At 38.8% G+C, this 16,852-nt stretch overlaps 1 protein-coding gene across 5 annotated transcripts in view; it reads right to left on the bottom strand.

The window, feature by feature from the left end:
* Positions 1-16,852, bottom strand: part of WDPCP (WD repeat containing planar cell polarity effector) — a 515,554-nt gene that overhangs the window by 271,919 nt on the left and 226,783 nt on the right. The window contains exon 13 of one of the 5 annotated variants that reach the window (XM_063617936.1): positions 10,238-10,620. The exons of the other annotated variants lie outside the window; for them this stretch is intronic. Within the exon in view, the coding sequence (XP_063474006.1) occupies positions 10,419-10,620 (202 nt within the window). The 3' untranslated portion in view covers positions 10,238-10,418. Of the gene's footprint in view, positions 1-10,237; positions 10,621-16,852 lie in introns of those variants that run through there. 5 annotated transcript variants of the gene reach the window in all.

Genomic DNA, 16,852 nt, shown 5'->3' with positions numbered 1-16,852 from the left:
GAATAGAAGTAATGATTTAGCCAAAGTTCCTGTTTTTTTTTTCTAGAAATATGAGGTTGTTGGAAGTACCTGTTTCTTTACTAGAAATTTTAACTCATTGTTTTTATATATAGGGCATAAATTTCAAAAATAAAATAATTCAGATCTTAGTTTAAAGGTACAGAAGTACAATTTTATTATTCTAAGATATAAAGTACTAAAAATTTATTTTCTTTTAATTTTATTTTAGTTAATTTAAAACCCATCCAAAATTTCCCTCTATTCTAAGCTGTATCAAATTAACCACTACTCATGACTATTTTGTACTCTAGACTATCTCTTTCTATATGAATTATTTTCAAAGATAAATTATTTCTGATTAAATTATAACATCATACAAAAATTAAAGGTTTATTGGAATTTTCATTAATCAATTAATAATGAATGGTAGTCAGAATCCTCTGGGGAAAAAAAATCCAAGTTGGTTTCTTTCCTTTTTAGCCCCTATATAAAAAAGGTGTATAAATCTACATTAAAAGGACACATTTGAAGTTGAAGCTATTTGGCTTAGGAACAGTCTTATTTTCACCCTTTGAAAAGTACCTTTAGGAAAAGGGAGGCTTATAAAAACTAATTTACTAGACTACCTCCACCCCCTGGTTTCTTATAGCACTGCTTATCTCTGCTGAATAAAAAAATAGCAGGATTATTTCAATTTAGTTGCAGGCTCTCCCAGATCACATTCAGGGAATAGGCTAGATTCCAGCCCTCCTTTTCCGAAACACTGAAATGGAAGAATTCATGGGGTATAGGATTTCCTCTCCTTAATACTGTGTGCTTCTCCGTATGTTTACTGTGGCACTATTCACAATAGCAAAGACTTGGAACCAATCCAAATGTTCATCAATGATAGACTGGATTAAGAAAATGTGGCACATATACACCATGGAATACTATGCAGCTATAAAGGTGAGTTCACGTCCTTTGCAGGGACGTGGATGAAGCTGGAAACCATCATTATCAGCAAACTATCACAAGGACAGAAAACCAAACACCACATGTTCTCACTCATAGGTGGGAATTGAACAATGGGAACACTTGGACACAGGGCAGGGAACATCCCACACTGGGGCGTGTCGGGGGGGTGGGGGGCTGGGGGAGGTATAGCATTAGGAGAAATACCTAATGTAAATGACTAGTTGATGGGTGCAGCAAACCAACATGGCACATGTATACCTATGTATCAAACCTGCACATTGTGCACATGTATCCTAGAACTTAGAGTATAAAAAAAGAAAAGAAAATAGGAAATAGAGAAAATCAACAAAACCAAAAAAAAAAAAAAAACCACTGTGTGCTTCTCTTTTGCATACACCCTCCTCTAACAGCCATATCTGAGCCAACCCATTCAGTCCCTGGAAATTGTGGGTTTAAGGCTTACACTGTGAGCTACTGTCCATTTGATCTGAGGTCTAAGCCCTTTCTTTGCAGGGCACAGTATAGGGTATGTTGAAAGAGGAAGGCCTGTAATAGAATGGCTATTAACTCTTCCTTCTCACTCCATTTTGGCTCTAAACTGTACTCTTGCTTAGTGTAGGGATTATGTTAAACTTTGGATGTCTACTGGCAATCTACAAGCATTTCTGTGGTAGAGCAAGGCAAATTATAAGCTTCTATGATGCTTTGTTTACCTACTAAATGCAAATAGCCAATTTATCTACTTTTTAGACCTTTCCTCCCTCGCTTTCTATCCTGAAATCTAATAATAAAATATTTTGAAACAATGAAAATTTCTAAATATTTGTCTCTAATTTTATTATTTTAAATATCAACATTTATTATTATTATTATTATTGTTATTATTGAGATGGAGTCTCACTCTGTTGCCCAGGCTAGAGTGCAGTGGCTCAATCTCAGCTCACTGCAACCTCCACCTCCTGGGTTCAAGTGATTCTTGTGCCTTGGCCTCTCAAGTAGCTGGGATTACAGGCGTGTGCCACCACATCTGGCTAATTTTTGTATTTTTAATAGAGATGGGGTTTTACCATGTTGGTGAGGCTGGTCTTGAACTCTTGACCTCAAGTGATCCATCCACCTCGGCCTCCCAAAGTGCTGGGATTATAGGCATGAGCCACTGTGCTCGGCTCAACTTTTATTTTAGATAAAGGAGGTACATGTGCAGGTTTGCTCCATGGGAATATTGTGTGATGTTAAGGTTTGGGGTATGGATCCCATCACCCATGTAGTGAACCTAATACCTGATATGTAGTTTTTCAACCAATGACCCTGTCCTTTTCCCTCCCATCTAGTAGTCCGCAGTGTCTATTGTTCCCATATTAATGTCCATGTATGCTCAATGTTTAGCTCTTATTTATAAATGAGAATATGTGGCACTTGGTTTTTGTTCCTGTGTTAATTCACTTAGGATTATGGCCTTCAGCTGCATCCACGTTGCTACAAAGAACATGATTTCTTTATTTACGGATGCATATATCCATGATATGTACCACATTTTCTTTATCAAATCCACCATTGATAGGCACATGAGTGGATTCCATGTCATTGCTGTTGTGAATAGTGCAGCGATGAACACAGGAGTGCATGTCTTTTTGGTAGAATGATTTATATTCCTTTGGGTATATACCCAGTAATGGGATTGCTGGGTTGAAGGGTGAATCTATTTTCAGTTCTTTGAGAAGTCTCCAGACTGCTTTCCACAGTGGCTGGACTAATTTACATTCCCACCAACAGTGTATAAGCATAACCTTTTCTCTGCAGCCTCACCAGCATCTGTTGTTTTCTGACTTTTTAATACCAGCCATTCTGATTGGTGTGAGATGGTATCTTACTATAGTTCTGATTTGCATTTCTCTAATGATTAGTGATGTTGAGCATTTTTTCATGTTTGTTGGCTGCTTGTATATCTTCCTTCTTTTGAGAAGTGTCTGTTCATGTTTTTTTGCCCACTTTTTAATGGGGTTGTTTTTTCTTGTTCATTTGTTTAATTTCCTTATAGATTCTGGGTAGTAGACCTCTGTTGGATGCATAATCTGTGACTATCGTCTCCCATTCTGTAGATTGTCTGTTTACTCTGTTGATGGTTTCTTTTGCTGTGCAAAAGCTCTTTCATTTAATCAGGATCCGCTTGTCTATTTTTGTTTTTTTAAAAGTTGAAAATGTTTTTAAAAAGTGTTAAGTTTCAATACTTTCCTATACTTCATATTCTTATCTAAAAGGCAAGAATGATATAATTTCTGCTCCCAACAAATTCATGAGATTACAGTGATAAATTAATGTATGGCATTATGCTTCAGAAATCAATGCGAAATCATTTTCAATGTTTAGTGCCGATACTTTATAACTTAGTAGTATGACAAAATATAAACTGAATGGATATTTAGCTGAATCATGGGATGAATACATTCAGGGAATCATAGTAAGTTGTACTTGAAAAGACAACAAACAGAAGCCTGAATACAGTTCAATATTCTTAATTCAATCTGGGTTCCAAAGCAAAGAGGAGAAGAACATGGAGCCAGTGTCTCCTACAGTGGAAAGGCAGCTGTTGAGCATATGAACTTGGTGCCAGATATCATCCCTGGCCTCCATTGAGGCTAGGAACATATATAAAGGAATGACACATTCTCTAGCTTGAGGGTGCAAGCTCTGTGCTTTGGATGCTGGTATTCATACTTCACAAATAATGTGAATATGACGTGAATTTACTGACTCCTGCTATGTCCTATTGGTGTGTAATGATGGTTATGCTAATAAAAACACTAGCAAGGTAGTGGCCCTTTCTAATGAAAATTAGTAAAGTCTTTTTTTAAAAAAATATCATGCTTATATACTCACACTGGGACTAATCAAGGAAACAACCTGACCCATGGAGAACAAAGAAAAGTACAACAGGATGACGGCCCACCCAGAAGCAACACAGAGCCAGGGAAGCAGTGCGTGAATGTGTGATCCCAGGGAACCATGATTATCCTACAGATCTTTGCAACCCTCGGGTCAAGATATCTCTTTGTGAACCCACTCCACTGGGGCCTTCAGTCTGACAGACAGAGCTACCTGGAGTCTCTGTAGAACAGTCCCTAAGGCACACGTAGAGACCATGGAGCCTTAGATACTTGGGCTTTCTGGCAAAAGTAGCTGTGGCTCCAGCAAAGTGGGAGGTTAGATATCAGAACATATCCCTAGGAAAGAGGCTGAATCCAAGGGACTGAGCAAGAACAGCCTGCAAGCCCTACTTCCACAGCAACTCAAAAGATAAGACCCACTGGCTTGGAATTCCAGCCAGCCCCTGGTAGTAGCATTGCGCCTCCCTGAGAAGGAGCTCCTGGTGGGAGGCGCAGGCCACAATCTTTGCTATTTCGGTGCCTTAGCTGCTCCAGTCAGGCTTTGGAGAGTCCAAGCTGACCAGGGGTGGAAGGGATCCCCAGCATAGCACAGCTGCTCTACCAAAAAGTGGCCAGGCTGCTTTTTTAAGCAGTTTCCCAATCCTGTTCCTCCTCACTTGGCAGGACCTCCCAACTGGGGTCTCCATCCACCTCCTACAGGTGTCTTTGGGCTGGCAACAGCCCCGTATGTCCCTAGGATGAAGCTCCCAGAGGGAAAGGCAGGCTGCCATCTTTGTTGTTTTGCAGGCTTCCCTGGTGATACCTCCAGGTACTGGAAAATCTGAAGTGACAAGGGATGGGAGCAGGCCCCCAGAATACTGCAGCAGCCCTATAGAAAAGTGGCCAGTTTCAGCTTTCTACATATGGCTAGCCAGTTTTCCCAGCACCACTGGATCCCTTCTTTACAGCTTATACAAAAATTAATTCAAGATGGATTAAAGACTTACATGTCAGACCTAAAACCATAAAAACCCTAGAAGAAAACCTAGGCAATACCATTCAGGACACAGGCATGGGCAAGGACTTCATGTCTAAAACACCAAAAGCAATGGCAACAAAAGCCAAAATTGACAAATGGGATCTAATTAAACTAAAGAGCTTCTGCACAGCAAAAGAAACCACCATCAGAGTGAACAGGCAACCTACAGAATGGGAGAAAATTTTTGCAACCTACTCATCTGACAAAGGGCTAATATGCAGAATCTACAATGAACTCAAACAAATTTACAAGAAAAAAACAACCCCATCAAAAAGTGGGCAAAGGATATGAACAGACACCTCTCAAAAGAAGACATTTATGCAGCCAAAAAACACATGAAAAAATGCTCATCATCACTGGCCATCAGAGAAATGCAAATCAAAACCACCATGAGATACCATCTCACACCAGTGAGAATGGCCATCATTAAAAAGTCAGGAAACAACAGGTGCTGGAGAGGATGTGGAGAAATAGGAACACTTTTACACTGTTGGTGGGACTGTAAACTAGTTCAACCATTGTGGAAGTCAGTGTGGCGATTCCTCAGGGATCTAGAACTAGAAATACCATTTGACCCAGCCATCCCATTACTGGGTGTATACCCAAAGGATTATAAATCATGCTGCTATAAAGACACATGCACAGGTATGTTTATTGCGGCACTATTCACAATAGCAAAGACTTGGAACCAACCCAATGTCCAACAATGACAGACTGGATTAAGAAAATGTGGCACATATACACCATGGAATACTATGCAGCCATAAAAAATGATGAGTTCATGTCCTTTGTAGGGACATGGATGAAGCTGGAAACCATCATTCTCAGCAAACTATCGCAAGGACAAAAAACCAAACACCGCATGTTCTCACTCATAGGTGGGAACTGAACAATGAGAACACATGGACACAGGAAGGGGAACATCACACACTGGGGACTGTTGTGGGGTGGGGGGAGGGAGGAGGGATAGCATTAGGAGATATACCTAATGCTAAATGACGAGTTAATGGGTGCAGCAAAACAACATGGTACATGTATACATATGTAACAAACCTGCACGTTGTGCACATGTACCCTAAAACTTAAAGTATAATAATAATAAAAAAAGAAAGAAAACAAAAGTGGCCACACTGTTATGTGGTTGCCCAATCTCATATCTCCTCACTGGGCAGGTCCTCCAGGTCTGAGCCTCCAGTCATCTCCTGCCAGAGCTATCGAGCCAGTAGCAAGTCAGCAACTCCCTGAACAGAACCTTCAGGGGCAAATGAAAGCCTCTCTGCCACTGCCTCTACAGTGGAACCGCCCTTGCCACCCTGAGACTAACAAAGGGGCAAAGACCCTAAATGCCTTATCTACACCTCTTACAAGCTGCAGTAGACCCAAAAAGAGGCCAGTCTGTCTCCCACCAATCCCACACATCCCCAACTGCTTGTCACCAGATCCCCTGGCTTGGACCCACAGCACAGACCTTCCATCCTGGGCTGATTGCACTGAGTGATTGCTGACCTGCATCTCTCTGGAGAAGAGCCTCCAGGAGACAAGCAAACAACACTTGGCCATAACCACTATGAGATCCCTTCCTCTGCTGCCTCCAAGTTGGGGAAGGAACATAAACACTGAGATCTCTCCAGAGCTGAAGCAGGCACCCCAGGAGTGCCAAGTCATGATCTACAGCCAGCCCTCAATGGGGAAAGGCACCTATACATTCAGAGCACTGAGAGGGAAAATGGCTGCAACTGTGAGCAAACACAGGGGAGTCACACTCATTAAGCAAGAGTCTACCAACTGACCAATAAGTCTAAGTGCCACCAGCTGGATCACACCCCAAAGCTTCAACATCAAAAATACATATACACACACACACACACACACACACAGCTAAAGAGAAAGGGCAGGTCATCTTCGATATATATGACCCCAACACAGGAGCCTTCAGATTCACATAGCAAGCTCTTAGAATACCTATAAAGAGAAATAGACTCCCACACAATAATAGTGGGACACTTCAACACTCCACTAACAGTATTAGACAGATCAAGGCAGAAAATGAAAAAAGATATTCAGGACCTGAACTCAGCATTGAACCAAATGTATGTGACAGACCTTTAAAGAACTCTCCACCCAAAAACAACAGAATATACATTCTTCTCATTGCCATGTGGCACATATTCTAAAATCAACCACATAATTGGACATAATCCTCAAAAAATGTAAAAAAACTGAAAGCATACCAAACACACTCTTGGACCACAGCATAATAAAAATAGAAGTCAAAATTATGAATATCACTCAAAACCATGCGATTACATGGAAATTAAAAAATATGCTCCTGAATGACTTTTGGACAAATAATGAAATTAAGGCAGAAATCCAGAAGTTCTTTGAAAATAATAAGAACAAAGATACAGCATACCAGAATCTCTGGGACACAGCTAAGGCAGTGTTAAGAAGGAATTTCATAGCACTAAATGCCCACATTGAAAGGCAACCCTAAGCAAAAAGAACAAAGCTGGAGACATCATGTTATCCAACTTCAAAGTATACTACAGGGCTATAGTAACTAAAACAGCATGGTACTGGTACAAAAACAGACACATAGGCCAATGAAACAGAAGAGAGAGGCCAGAAATAAGGCCACACATCCACAACCATCTAACCTTCAACAAAGGACAAATACAAGCAATGAGGAATACAAATTTGTATTGCTTGAATACAAATACAAGCAATAAATGGTGCTAGGATAACTGGCTAGCTATATGCAGAAGATTGAAGCTAGAGGTCTTCTTTATACCATACAAAAATCAACTCAAGATGGATTAAAGACTTAAATGTAAAACCCAAAACTATAAAAACCATGGAAGACAACCTAGGCAATACTATTATAGACATAAGAACAGGCAAAGATTTCATGACAAAGACACCAAAAGCAACTGCAACAAAAGCAAAAATTGACAAGTAGGATCTAATTAAACTTAAGAGCCTCTGTACAGCAAAAGAAACCATCAACAGAGTAAACAGACAACCTACACAATAGGAGAAAATATTTGCAAACTATGCATCTGACAAAGGTCTAATATCTAGCATCTATAAGGAACTTAAATTTACAAGAGAAAAACAACTCCATTAAAAAGTGGGCAAAGGACATGAACAGACACTCCTCAAAAGAAGATATACATGCAGCCAAGAAGCATATGAAAAAAAGCTCAGTATCACTGATTAGAGAAATGGAAATCAAAAGTACAATGAGATACCATCTCACAGTCAGAATGGCTATTATTAAAAAGTCAAGAAACAACAGATGCTGGCAAGGTTGCAGAGAAAAGAGAATGCTTATACACTGTGGGTGGGAGTGTTAATTTAGTCAACCACTGTGGAAAGCAGTTTGGCGATTCCTCCAAGAGCTAAAAGCAGAACTAGCATTTGACTCAGCAATCTCATTACTGGGTATATACTCAGAGGAATATAAATCATTCTACCATAAAGACACATGCATGCAAATGTTCATTGGAGCACTATTCATAGCAGTAAAGACATAGAATCAACCTAAATGCCAATCAGTGACAGACAGGATAAAGAAAATGTGGTACATATACACCATGGAATACTCTGCAGCCATAAAAAAGAATGAGGTCATGTCTTTGGCAGTGACATGGATGGAGCTGGAGGCTATTATACTTAGCAAACTAACGTAGTAACAGAAAATCAAATACTGCATGTTCTCACCTATAAGTGGGAGCTAAATGATACAAACATATGAACTGGGGTCTACTTGAGGGTGGAGGTGGGAGAAGGAGAGGAGTAGAAAAGCTAATTATTCAGTACTAGGCTTAATACCTAGGTAATGAAATAATCTGTACAACAACCATCATGACACATGTTTATGTATGTAACAAACCTTCACGTGCATCCCTGAACCTAAAAGTTTTTTAAAAAAGAAAAAAAATCATGGTTGTATTTGCATTCTTATAATATTTCAGTCCTGTTACTATATTCCTGTTTTTTTTTAACTAGCACTCACAGCTTTTATTTACAGAACACTTTACAGATTTAAAAATGTTTTCTAGTAATTGTCTTATTGGATACAACACTCCAGAAATACAGGAGATTCAGATGATTTGATTTCCCAGTATATAGATACGTAGCTTGTCAAAGATCTCTTACTCTTTGGTAGAGACAGGGTCTTGCTGTTACTCAAGCTGCAGTGCAGGTGCAGTGACAGCTCACTGCAGCCTCATGCTCAAGTGACCCTCCCACCTCAGCCTCACGAGTAGCTGGGACTACAGGTGTGCACCATCACACCTGGCTAATTATTTTATTTTTTGTAGAGATGGGGTCTCACTTTGTTGCATCAGCTGGTCTTGAACTAGTTGCCTCAAGCAGTCTTCCCACCTTGGCTTCCAAAGTTCTGGGATTACAGGTGTGAGCCACCAGGATGGCCTCCAATGCTCTCTTAACTCTACCACTAACAGTCAGCATAGATGCAATTTAAAGGAAGTCAAATTCTTTTCCACTATCACAGAGTATAACTCATTTTTTAAATCCCCAAAATTTCTATACAGACTACCCAATCTCACTGCCCATTAGTCCCATAAATACTTTCTAGTCCCTGACAAAAGCCCTTGTTCCTAGGTTATACTTAGACTTGACATATTTCATTTTCTTCCCTGGATCCACTCTCTCCCTTACTTATCCCCTTTCTTATTTCTATATATACCTACCTCTTCTCCCTGTCCTTGCACTCTCTCTCTCCTTCCCTCCCTTCCTTCCTCTTTCCACTTTCCCTCATTCCCTTACCTTCTTTTTCCTTCTCCCTCCCTTGGATGTTTGTATCTCAATACTACTTTGCCAATATTTGAGTCTTACCATAATCCAATCACAACATTCTAGTTCCTACATCTACATTTAAACATCTATAATATCATCAAATTGTCTTGCAATATTTCTCTCATGCTTAAGACATGCAACCTTGCATTTCCAAGGAAAAATCCATAAACTTTTTTAGAAGCATATGTTCAAACAATTCAATTAGAAAATAGGCAACGGACATGAAAAGATATTTCACCAGAGAGCATAAAGATAGAACATAAGTACATGAAAAGATGTTCAATATCATTAGCCATCAGGAAAATGCAAATGAAAACCCCAATGAGATATCATTACACATCTATTATAATAGCTAAAATAAAAAATGGCAATGCTAGGAGAAACCAGATCTCTCACACATTGTTAGTGGGAATGCAAAATGACACAGACATTCTGGAAAACAGTATGGCAGTTTCCTATAGAACTAACTATACATGGCCTAGCACCAGACTTAGCAATCACCCTCTTAGGCATTTATTTCAGAGAAATGAAATCACATCCATATAAAAACCTGTACATAAATGTTCATGGAAGTTTTATTTGTAATAGCTCCAAACTGGCCACAACTAAAATACCCCTTGACAAGTGAATTCCATGATTTTTAAAAATTGTACTTTATGGCCGGGCACGGTGGCTCATGCCTGTAATCCCAGCACTTTGGGAGGCCGAGGTGGGTGGATCACGAGGTCAGGAGTTCAAGACCAGCCTGGCCAACATGGTGAAATCCCATCTCTACTAAAAACAACAAAAATTAGCCGGGTGTGGTGGGACATGCCAGTGGTCTCGGCTACTCGGGAGGCTGAGGCAGAAGAATCGTTTGAACCCAGGAGGTGGAGGTGGCAGTGAACCGCAATCGCGTCACTGCACTCCAGCCTGGGCAACAAGGCAAGACTCCATCTAAAAAAAAAAAAAATTGTACTTTATAAAATAACATTTCTTAGGAGAGTCAGACTAGCAGCTTTATGTATATGTTAAAAAGAAGTATCTATTAAAACATTTCTAAGAACCATTTTTCCTCTAAACAGTACAAACCAAACCAAACCTTAGCTTTGAATTCAATTTTAGGCTGAATAATGGAAGTCTGTGTCTCGTTATCACTTCAGTTATGCAGTGGTTATGCAGAGAAACTTAAGCACCAATATTGTACAGTTAGTCTCAACTAGTACATATTTCACTATCTGACAAAAGCTAATCAAGAAGACTACTTTGACTCCCTTCCACAAACCCTTGTTGGCTTTTATTTTTTTTCAATTCTCTAGATTCTTTCAATTTTCCCAACATGAAAAAATTCTTAAACTGCTACCATACCTTATGCCAAACATAGGTTTAACAGAGATTTCTCTTAGACGTCTATATCCAGTGAGTAATCTCCATTATTCTTTCCTCCCAAGGAAAATCTTCATATTTTACTAACCCCTTACTACTTAGCTGCGTCTCAGTAGTTGGTGTTTAGCTCTGAATAAAGGCATGTGGTGCATTCTCTGCAAATTGCTTTCAGCTAAAAACAGATGTTAATTTAAAAATGTAGATAACATCCCATGGCACCTGTTGTTTCACACTTCTTTTGCTCAAGCCCCAGTGGTCCAAATCCCATCTTTTATTTCAATAATTTTCTGCAGCTTTTCTTCCATTCCAGCTGTAGGTCTTTCACTGTGATGATCATTCAAACTTAACAGAAAAGCCATGTTCTAGTGAGCAAAACTATCAGGATGACTACACAGAGTCAATGCAAGCAGCCCTAAGTCACGGCTCTAATTTAAGAATGAAATATGTTCTAATGATAAATGTCAGTTATCTGGATGCAGTGTCTGAATAATTTTAACTATAAGAACAGGAACTTGGGAAATTAACTAAATGTATGTCTGTCTTCCAACTGTGTTGCAGATCTTAGTACAGTGTTTTCATGACAAGACAAGATGGAAGAAAGGAGAAGGACCAGGTCAGAATTCATAGTGACCTTAATCACCTAGTACACGTAGTCGGAAAAGATTAAAGTTCTTTAAAAGTACCTGTGAGTCACTGGAAATAAAATGCATAAAACTGATAAGATGAGGAGGGACTAGATGAGAATATTCAGAAACATTTACAGAGTGGATCAAACAAAGAAATCAAGACTAAACAGTGTAATATTGTGGCCAAAATAGCTACTGAGATAATACATGTATAAATTGGAATATTCTGATACTGATCACTGGCCACTAATCCTAAATTACACCAAGCATGGGGTTACAGCCTCAATAGCTACAAAAAGTAGACTTTTTCACTTACTAGAAATAGAAAAAGATTACATCACCTGTCCATAGTTTTTTGAGTTCTACTAAGTTTATTTTTATTTTGTTTTTATTTATTTATTTATTTTTTTTAAGACAGTGTCTCACTCTGTCACCCAGGCTAGAGTGCAGTGGCGCAATATTGGCTCACTGCAGCCTCCACCTCCCAGGTTCAAGTGATTCTCCTGCCTCAACCTCCTGAGTAGCTGGGATTACAGGCGCACGCCACCACGCCTGGCTAATTTTTGTATTTTTAGTAGAGACAGGGTTTCACCATGTTGGTGAGGCTGGTCTTGAACTCCCGACCTCAGGTGATCCACTCACCTCGGCCTCTCAAAGTGCTGGGATTATAGGCGTGAGCCACCACGCCCGGCCAATTTTATTTTTTTAATTGAAAAAAAAAAAAAGGACTCAAGCAATCCTCCTGCCTCAGCCTTTTAAGTAGCTGGAACTACAGGCATACACCTGGCAAGTTCTGTTAAGTTTAAATATGTAATAAAAGTGCAAAGGATTATTAAGGTTGTATCTACATTGCATTAAACAAAAGGAAATACAAATATATTTCACATGCAGTGACAAATTCTGAACATTTATTGATGTTCATATTTTATGTGTTATGCTCTTTCCTTGAGCTATGAGCTCTGCAGATGTTATAAATCTGCCAAATAAATTCTTGATTATATTTTCTCTGCATGTTTCTTTTCAGACTTCAATAGAGTAGAATATCTAACAAAATTTTTCTTATATTTTATAAAGTATTCATGAATGTAAACAGCCAAAAATCATCATATCTCTCTTAATAGCTGCAGTTGCACATACTATGTATGCCCTTCACTACATGGTGAAAAAAAAAAAATCTTTGATTTTGACCATGTTGGTAAAGGCTGTCCTCATCCCACAGCTTTAATACAACTGCAGCTTTGTAATAGAAGTGTCTGTAGCCATCTCTAGTACATACTAATTTCTGCTGGTGCTATAATCAAATGTCCATAAAGGCCAGTTACTTAATACAGTGAATGTAGGCACTGTATGTCTTTTAATCCTTGCCAAACTAAAGACAGCCAAGCTTGCTGACAAGAAGCACGATGAGGTCATCAGCAGGGGACAGTCTGGAGTTTGAGGTCAACAACTGTCTTGATCAGGAGTATGGTGGATCTGCAGATGCAGTTCGCTCTCTTATAAAAGTGGCCTTCTACCCAGGTCCTCACTCACTGAATAAAAGTACCAGAGAAGACAGTGAGGAGTTGCAAGCAAAAGAAAATGAGAGTAATAAATAATCCTGAACAGATACCTCAACTAGAATTTGGGCAGAAAACACATTTTGTACCTCCCAAATGAAAAAAATAACTAATGTCTAGGGTGAAGAAAAGTCTTAAGATTCATTTGTTCAGTGTCACGCCTAATAAGCAGACTATCCCCACTCTTACCTCTATCTGTACAATGAATCCAGTCTATTTCTCTCACACCAGAAAAAAGAGTTGTTAAGGTTATCACAGCATGCAAATAGAACAGAGTGGGTATTAGGGTAGCTTCTTACATAATCATGATATTCCCTTTTTAACACTGCAGTTTTTACCCATTCGATTTTTAGACAAAATATCATTCATAATTTAGAACATGAAAAACATAAACAAAATGTAAGGACTTCCTTTACTGCTATTGCTATATTTAGGAGGCAATGCTGTTAAAGGAAACCAGACTGCCAGATGAAAAACAGCATGGATGCTTTGGGCCACACCCCTCACTCACACACCCAATTAGCTATGAAACGGGAGCTTTAAGGAAGAAAAACAAGGTATATAAAATTTGTTCATGTAATGACCATCGAGTTATTTATACCTGTATTCTGTCAATTTTATTTGGTATCCTAATTTACTGATTAGTATAACAACTTTTCTTCAAATTGCCATTATGGTAAAGGAACCCTTATCCCTTGGCAGGAATCTAAAGAACCCCTATACCCATGGTATTCCCTCCTAAATGGCCCTAACCATGCCCACATAAAAACCAGCTCCTTCATCTATAAAATCACATTTTTCTAGGTGCTTCCAGTTAAAAGACTTGAGGTTTTGCTATTGTTCCCTCCTGCTTATTTCTCCTTTTGCCTTTTCATCCTTTGCCTAACCAAGGGTCTGTTCAGATGTGTGCAGACCATTCTAGGCTTAACCTTTAAATTCAACTCCCATACCAAAGAGTACAAGTCTTGGAATGCCATCATAATGAATCAAACTTCTTAGGATTTTTTAAAGATGTTAAAATTTCATGTATTCAATGATTACAACTACGTAAAAAATGCATTTGATAAAAAGGACTGAAAAAAAAACAACATAGAAAAGAGTTGTGTGAATATAGCAATGGAACCTCACTTGAAAAAAACATCTTGGGACTGTGGTTTACTTTATAGGAGAAACATTAATTACCAATTTCTTTCATGTGTATAGGACTATTTAAATCTTCTATTTCTTTTTTAGTCAGTTTTGGTTTTTATTTGCCTAAGAAATTTTCAGTTTTCCCCATTTTTCACATTTGTTGTCATAAATTGTTCATTGTATTCTCTTTGCTTTTTTTCTGTTTGACTAATCTTGTCAAAGAAGAAATGTTTAGCTTTATTAATCCTATTTTATAATTTTGGTTTTTGTTACATTTATTTCTAAACATATCTTTATTTCCTTCCTTCTTTCTTCAGATTTATTTTACTGATATTTTTTGCAAGTTTTAAAAATTTCGTGGCTCATTAATATTGAGTCTTTCTTCTTTTCCAAGAAAAACATTTTAAATATATGTATTTCCCTTCATAGCCCTGTCTCAGAACTCACTTCTGAATTTCTCACTCAAACTCAACATTTCCAAAACCAAACTCCTGATCTTTTCCCACACACCTGTTCTTTCTGGAGTCTTATCAATCTTGTCAGTAACAACTCTGTTTTTCCAGTTGCTCAGGTCAAAACACTTGAAGTCATGCTTGACTTCTCTATTATATTCTTTGTCCAATCTGTTAGAAAATCCTGTTGTCAAAACCTTTAATATGTTGAAAATCCACCACTCTTATCTTCATTCCTTTTGCTACCAATCTGTAATTGGCCACCATTGCTTACTCAATTACTGCAATAGCTTCCCAACAGGTCTCCTTCTCCTTGACCTTCTAAGGACAATTCTCAACGCAGGATCTGAGTTATCCATTCACTAGGTAGTTTCAAATCATCTATTGAGTTCCCCTATTATTCAAGAGAATACTCTCAATTCCTTACAATAATCTACAAAGCCCTGTATGACCTGGCCACTTGCTGCCTCTCTGACCCATTGTCTCATTCCTCTCCTTCTCATTCACTGCTCCAGCCAAACTGCTGGAATTTAACTAATATTTTGTCTTTTTAGTGAGGCCTTCCCTGGCAATCTTTTTTTTTTAATAGTATGATTCTTTATTTTGTAAAACAAGCCTCCACTCCAAAAAAACCTTTTTCATAACAATTTGTATTTTCCAGGGCCAAGGCCAAGGCTAGGGTGAGATGAATGAGGGAGAACAAGAGAATTTACCTTAGGAGTAAAATTTTTTTTTTTTTTTTTTTGAAACGGAGTCTTGCTCTGTTACCCAGGCTGGAGTGCAGTGGCATGATCTCGGCTCACTGCAAGCACCACCTCGCGGGTTCACGCCATTCTCCTGCCTCAGCCTCTCCGAGTAGCTGGGACTACAGGCACCCGCCACCATGCCCGGCTAATTTTTTATATTTTTGGTAGAGACGGGGTTTCACTGTGGTCTCGATCTCCTGACCTTGTTATCTGCCCGCCTCGGCCTCCCAAAGTGCTGGGATTACAAGCGTGAGCCACCGCGCCCGGCCCTTAGGAGTAAAATTTAAGAAATCTGGCAATCTTATTTAAAACTGCAGTCCACTCACCCCTCATCCAATACTTCCTAGCTCTGTCCCTGCATGTTTTCTTTCATGGCATGTATCATTATCTGACATATTATGTATTTTACCCACTTATTTATTGTGTTAGGCCATTCTTGCATTGCTATAAAGAAATACCTGACACTGGGAAATTTATAAAGAAAAGAGGTTTAATTGGCTCATGGTTCTGCAGCCTGTACAGGTAGCATGGTGCTAGCAATTGCTCAGCTTCTGGTGAGGTCTCAGGAAGCTTTCACTCATGGCAGAAGGCAAAGGGGGAGCCGGCATCTCACATGGCAAGAACGGGAGCAAGAGGAGGGAGAGCCACCCATGTTTAACCAACCACATATGGTCATTTGGGTCATGAGGGTGGATCCCTTATGGTTTGGTGCTGTCCTTGTGAACTCACTATCACAGGGAGCATCAAGCCATAAATAATCCACCCCATGATCCAAATACCTCCTACCAAGCCCCACCTCCAACAATGGGGATTACACTTCAACATGAGATTTAGGCAGGGGCAAATATACAAACTTTTTTTTTTTGGTCTGTTTTGCCCTTTGCCATATTCCTAGCTAAGTGCCTGGCATGTAGTACTCAGTAATTAATTGTGGAGTAAATAAAAATTAGTCCTTGAAATTTTCATGAATTTTATGACCTAGAATATGGTCAATTTATATAAATGTTTATTCATGGGAAAAAAGTATAGTCTCCACTTGTTGGACTCTACACATGTCCATTAAGTCAAGATTTCAATTATACAGTATTGTTCAAATCTCCTATTTCCTGACACTTTGTTTGCTTAATCTATCAATTACTAAATGAAAGGAGTTAAAATTCTTTAACTATTGACAGTGGACTTTTGTTTTGTGTACATTGAAGCTATGTTATACACATTTAGAATTGTTATATCTTTCCGGTGAATTGATTTTTCTGTCAATATTGATCTCTAGTAATCTCTACTAATCATTT

Source organism: Symphalangus syndactylus, chromosome 14, assembly GCF_028878055.3.
Source record: "Symphalangus syndactylus isolate Jambi chromosome 14, NHGRI_mSymSyn1-v2.1_pri, whole genome shotgun sequence".
Taxonomy (NCBI): Eukaryota; Metazoa; Chordata; class Mammalia; order Primates; family Hylobatidae; genus Symphalangus; species Symphalangus syndactylus.
Note: the sequence above shows the minus strand (reverse complement) of the source record. Positions and strands in the feature narration are given on the sequence as shown.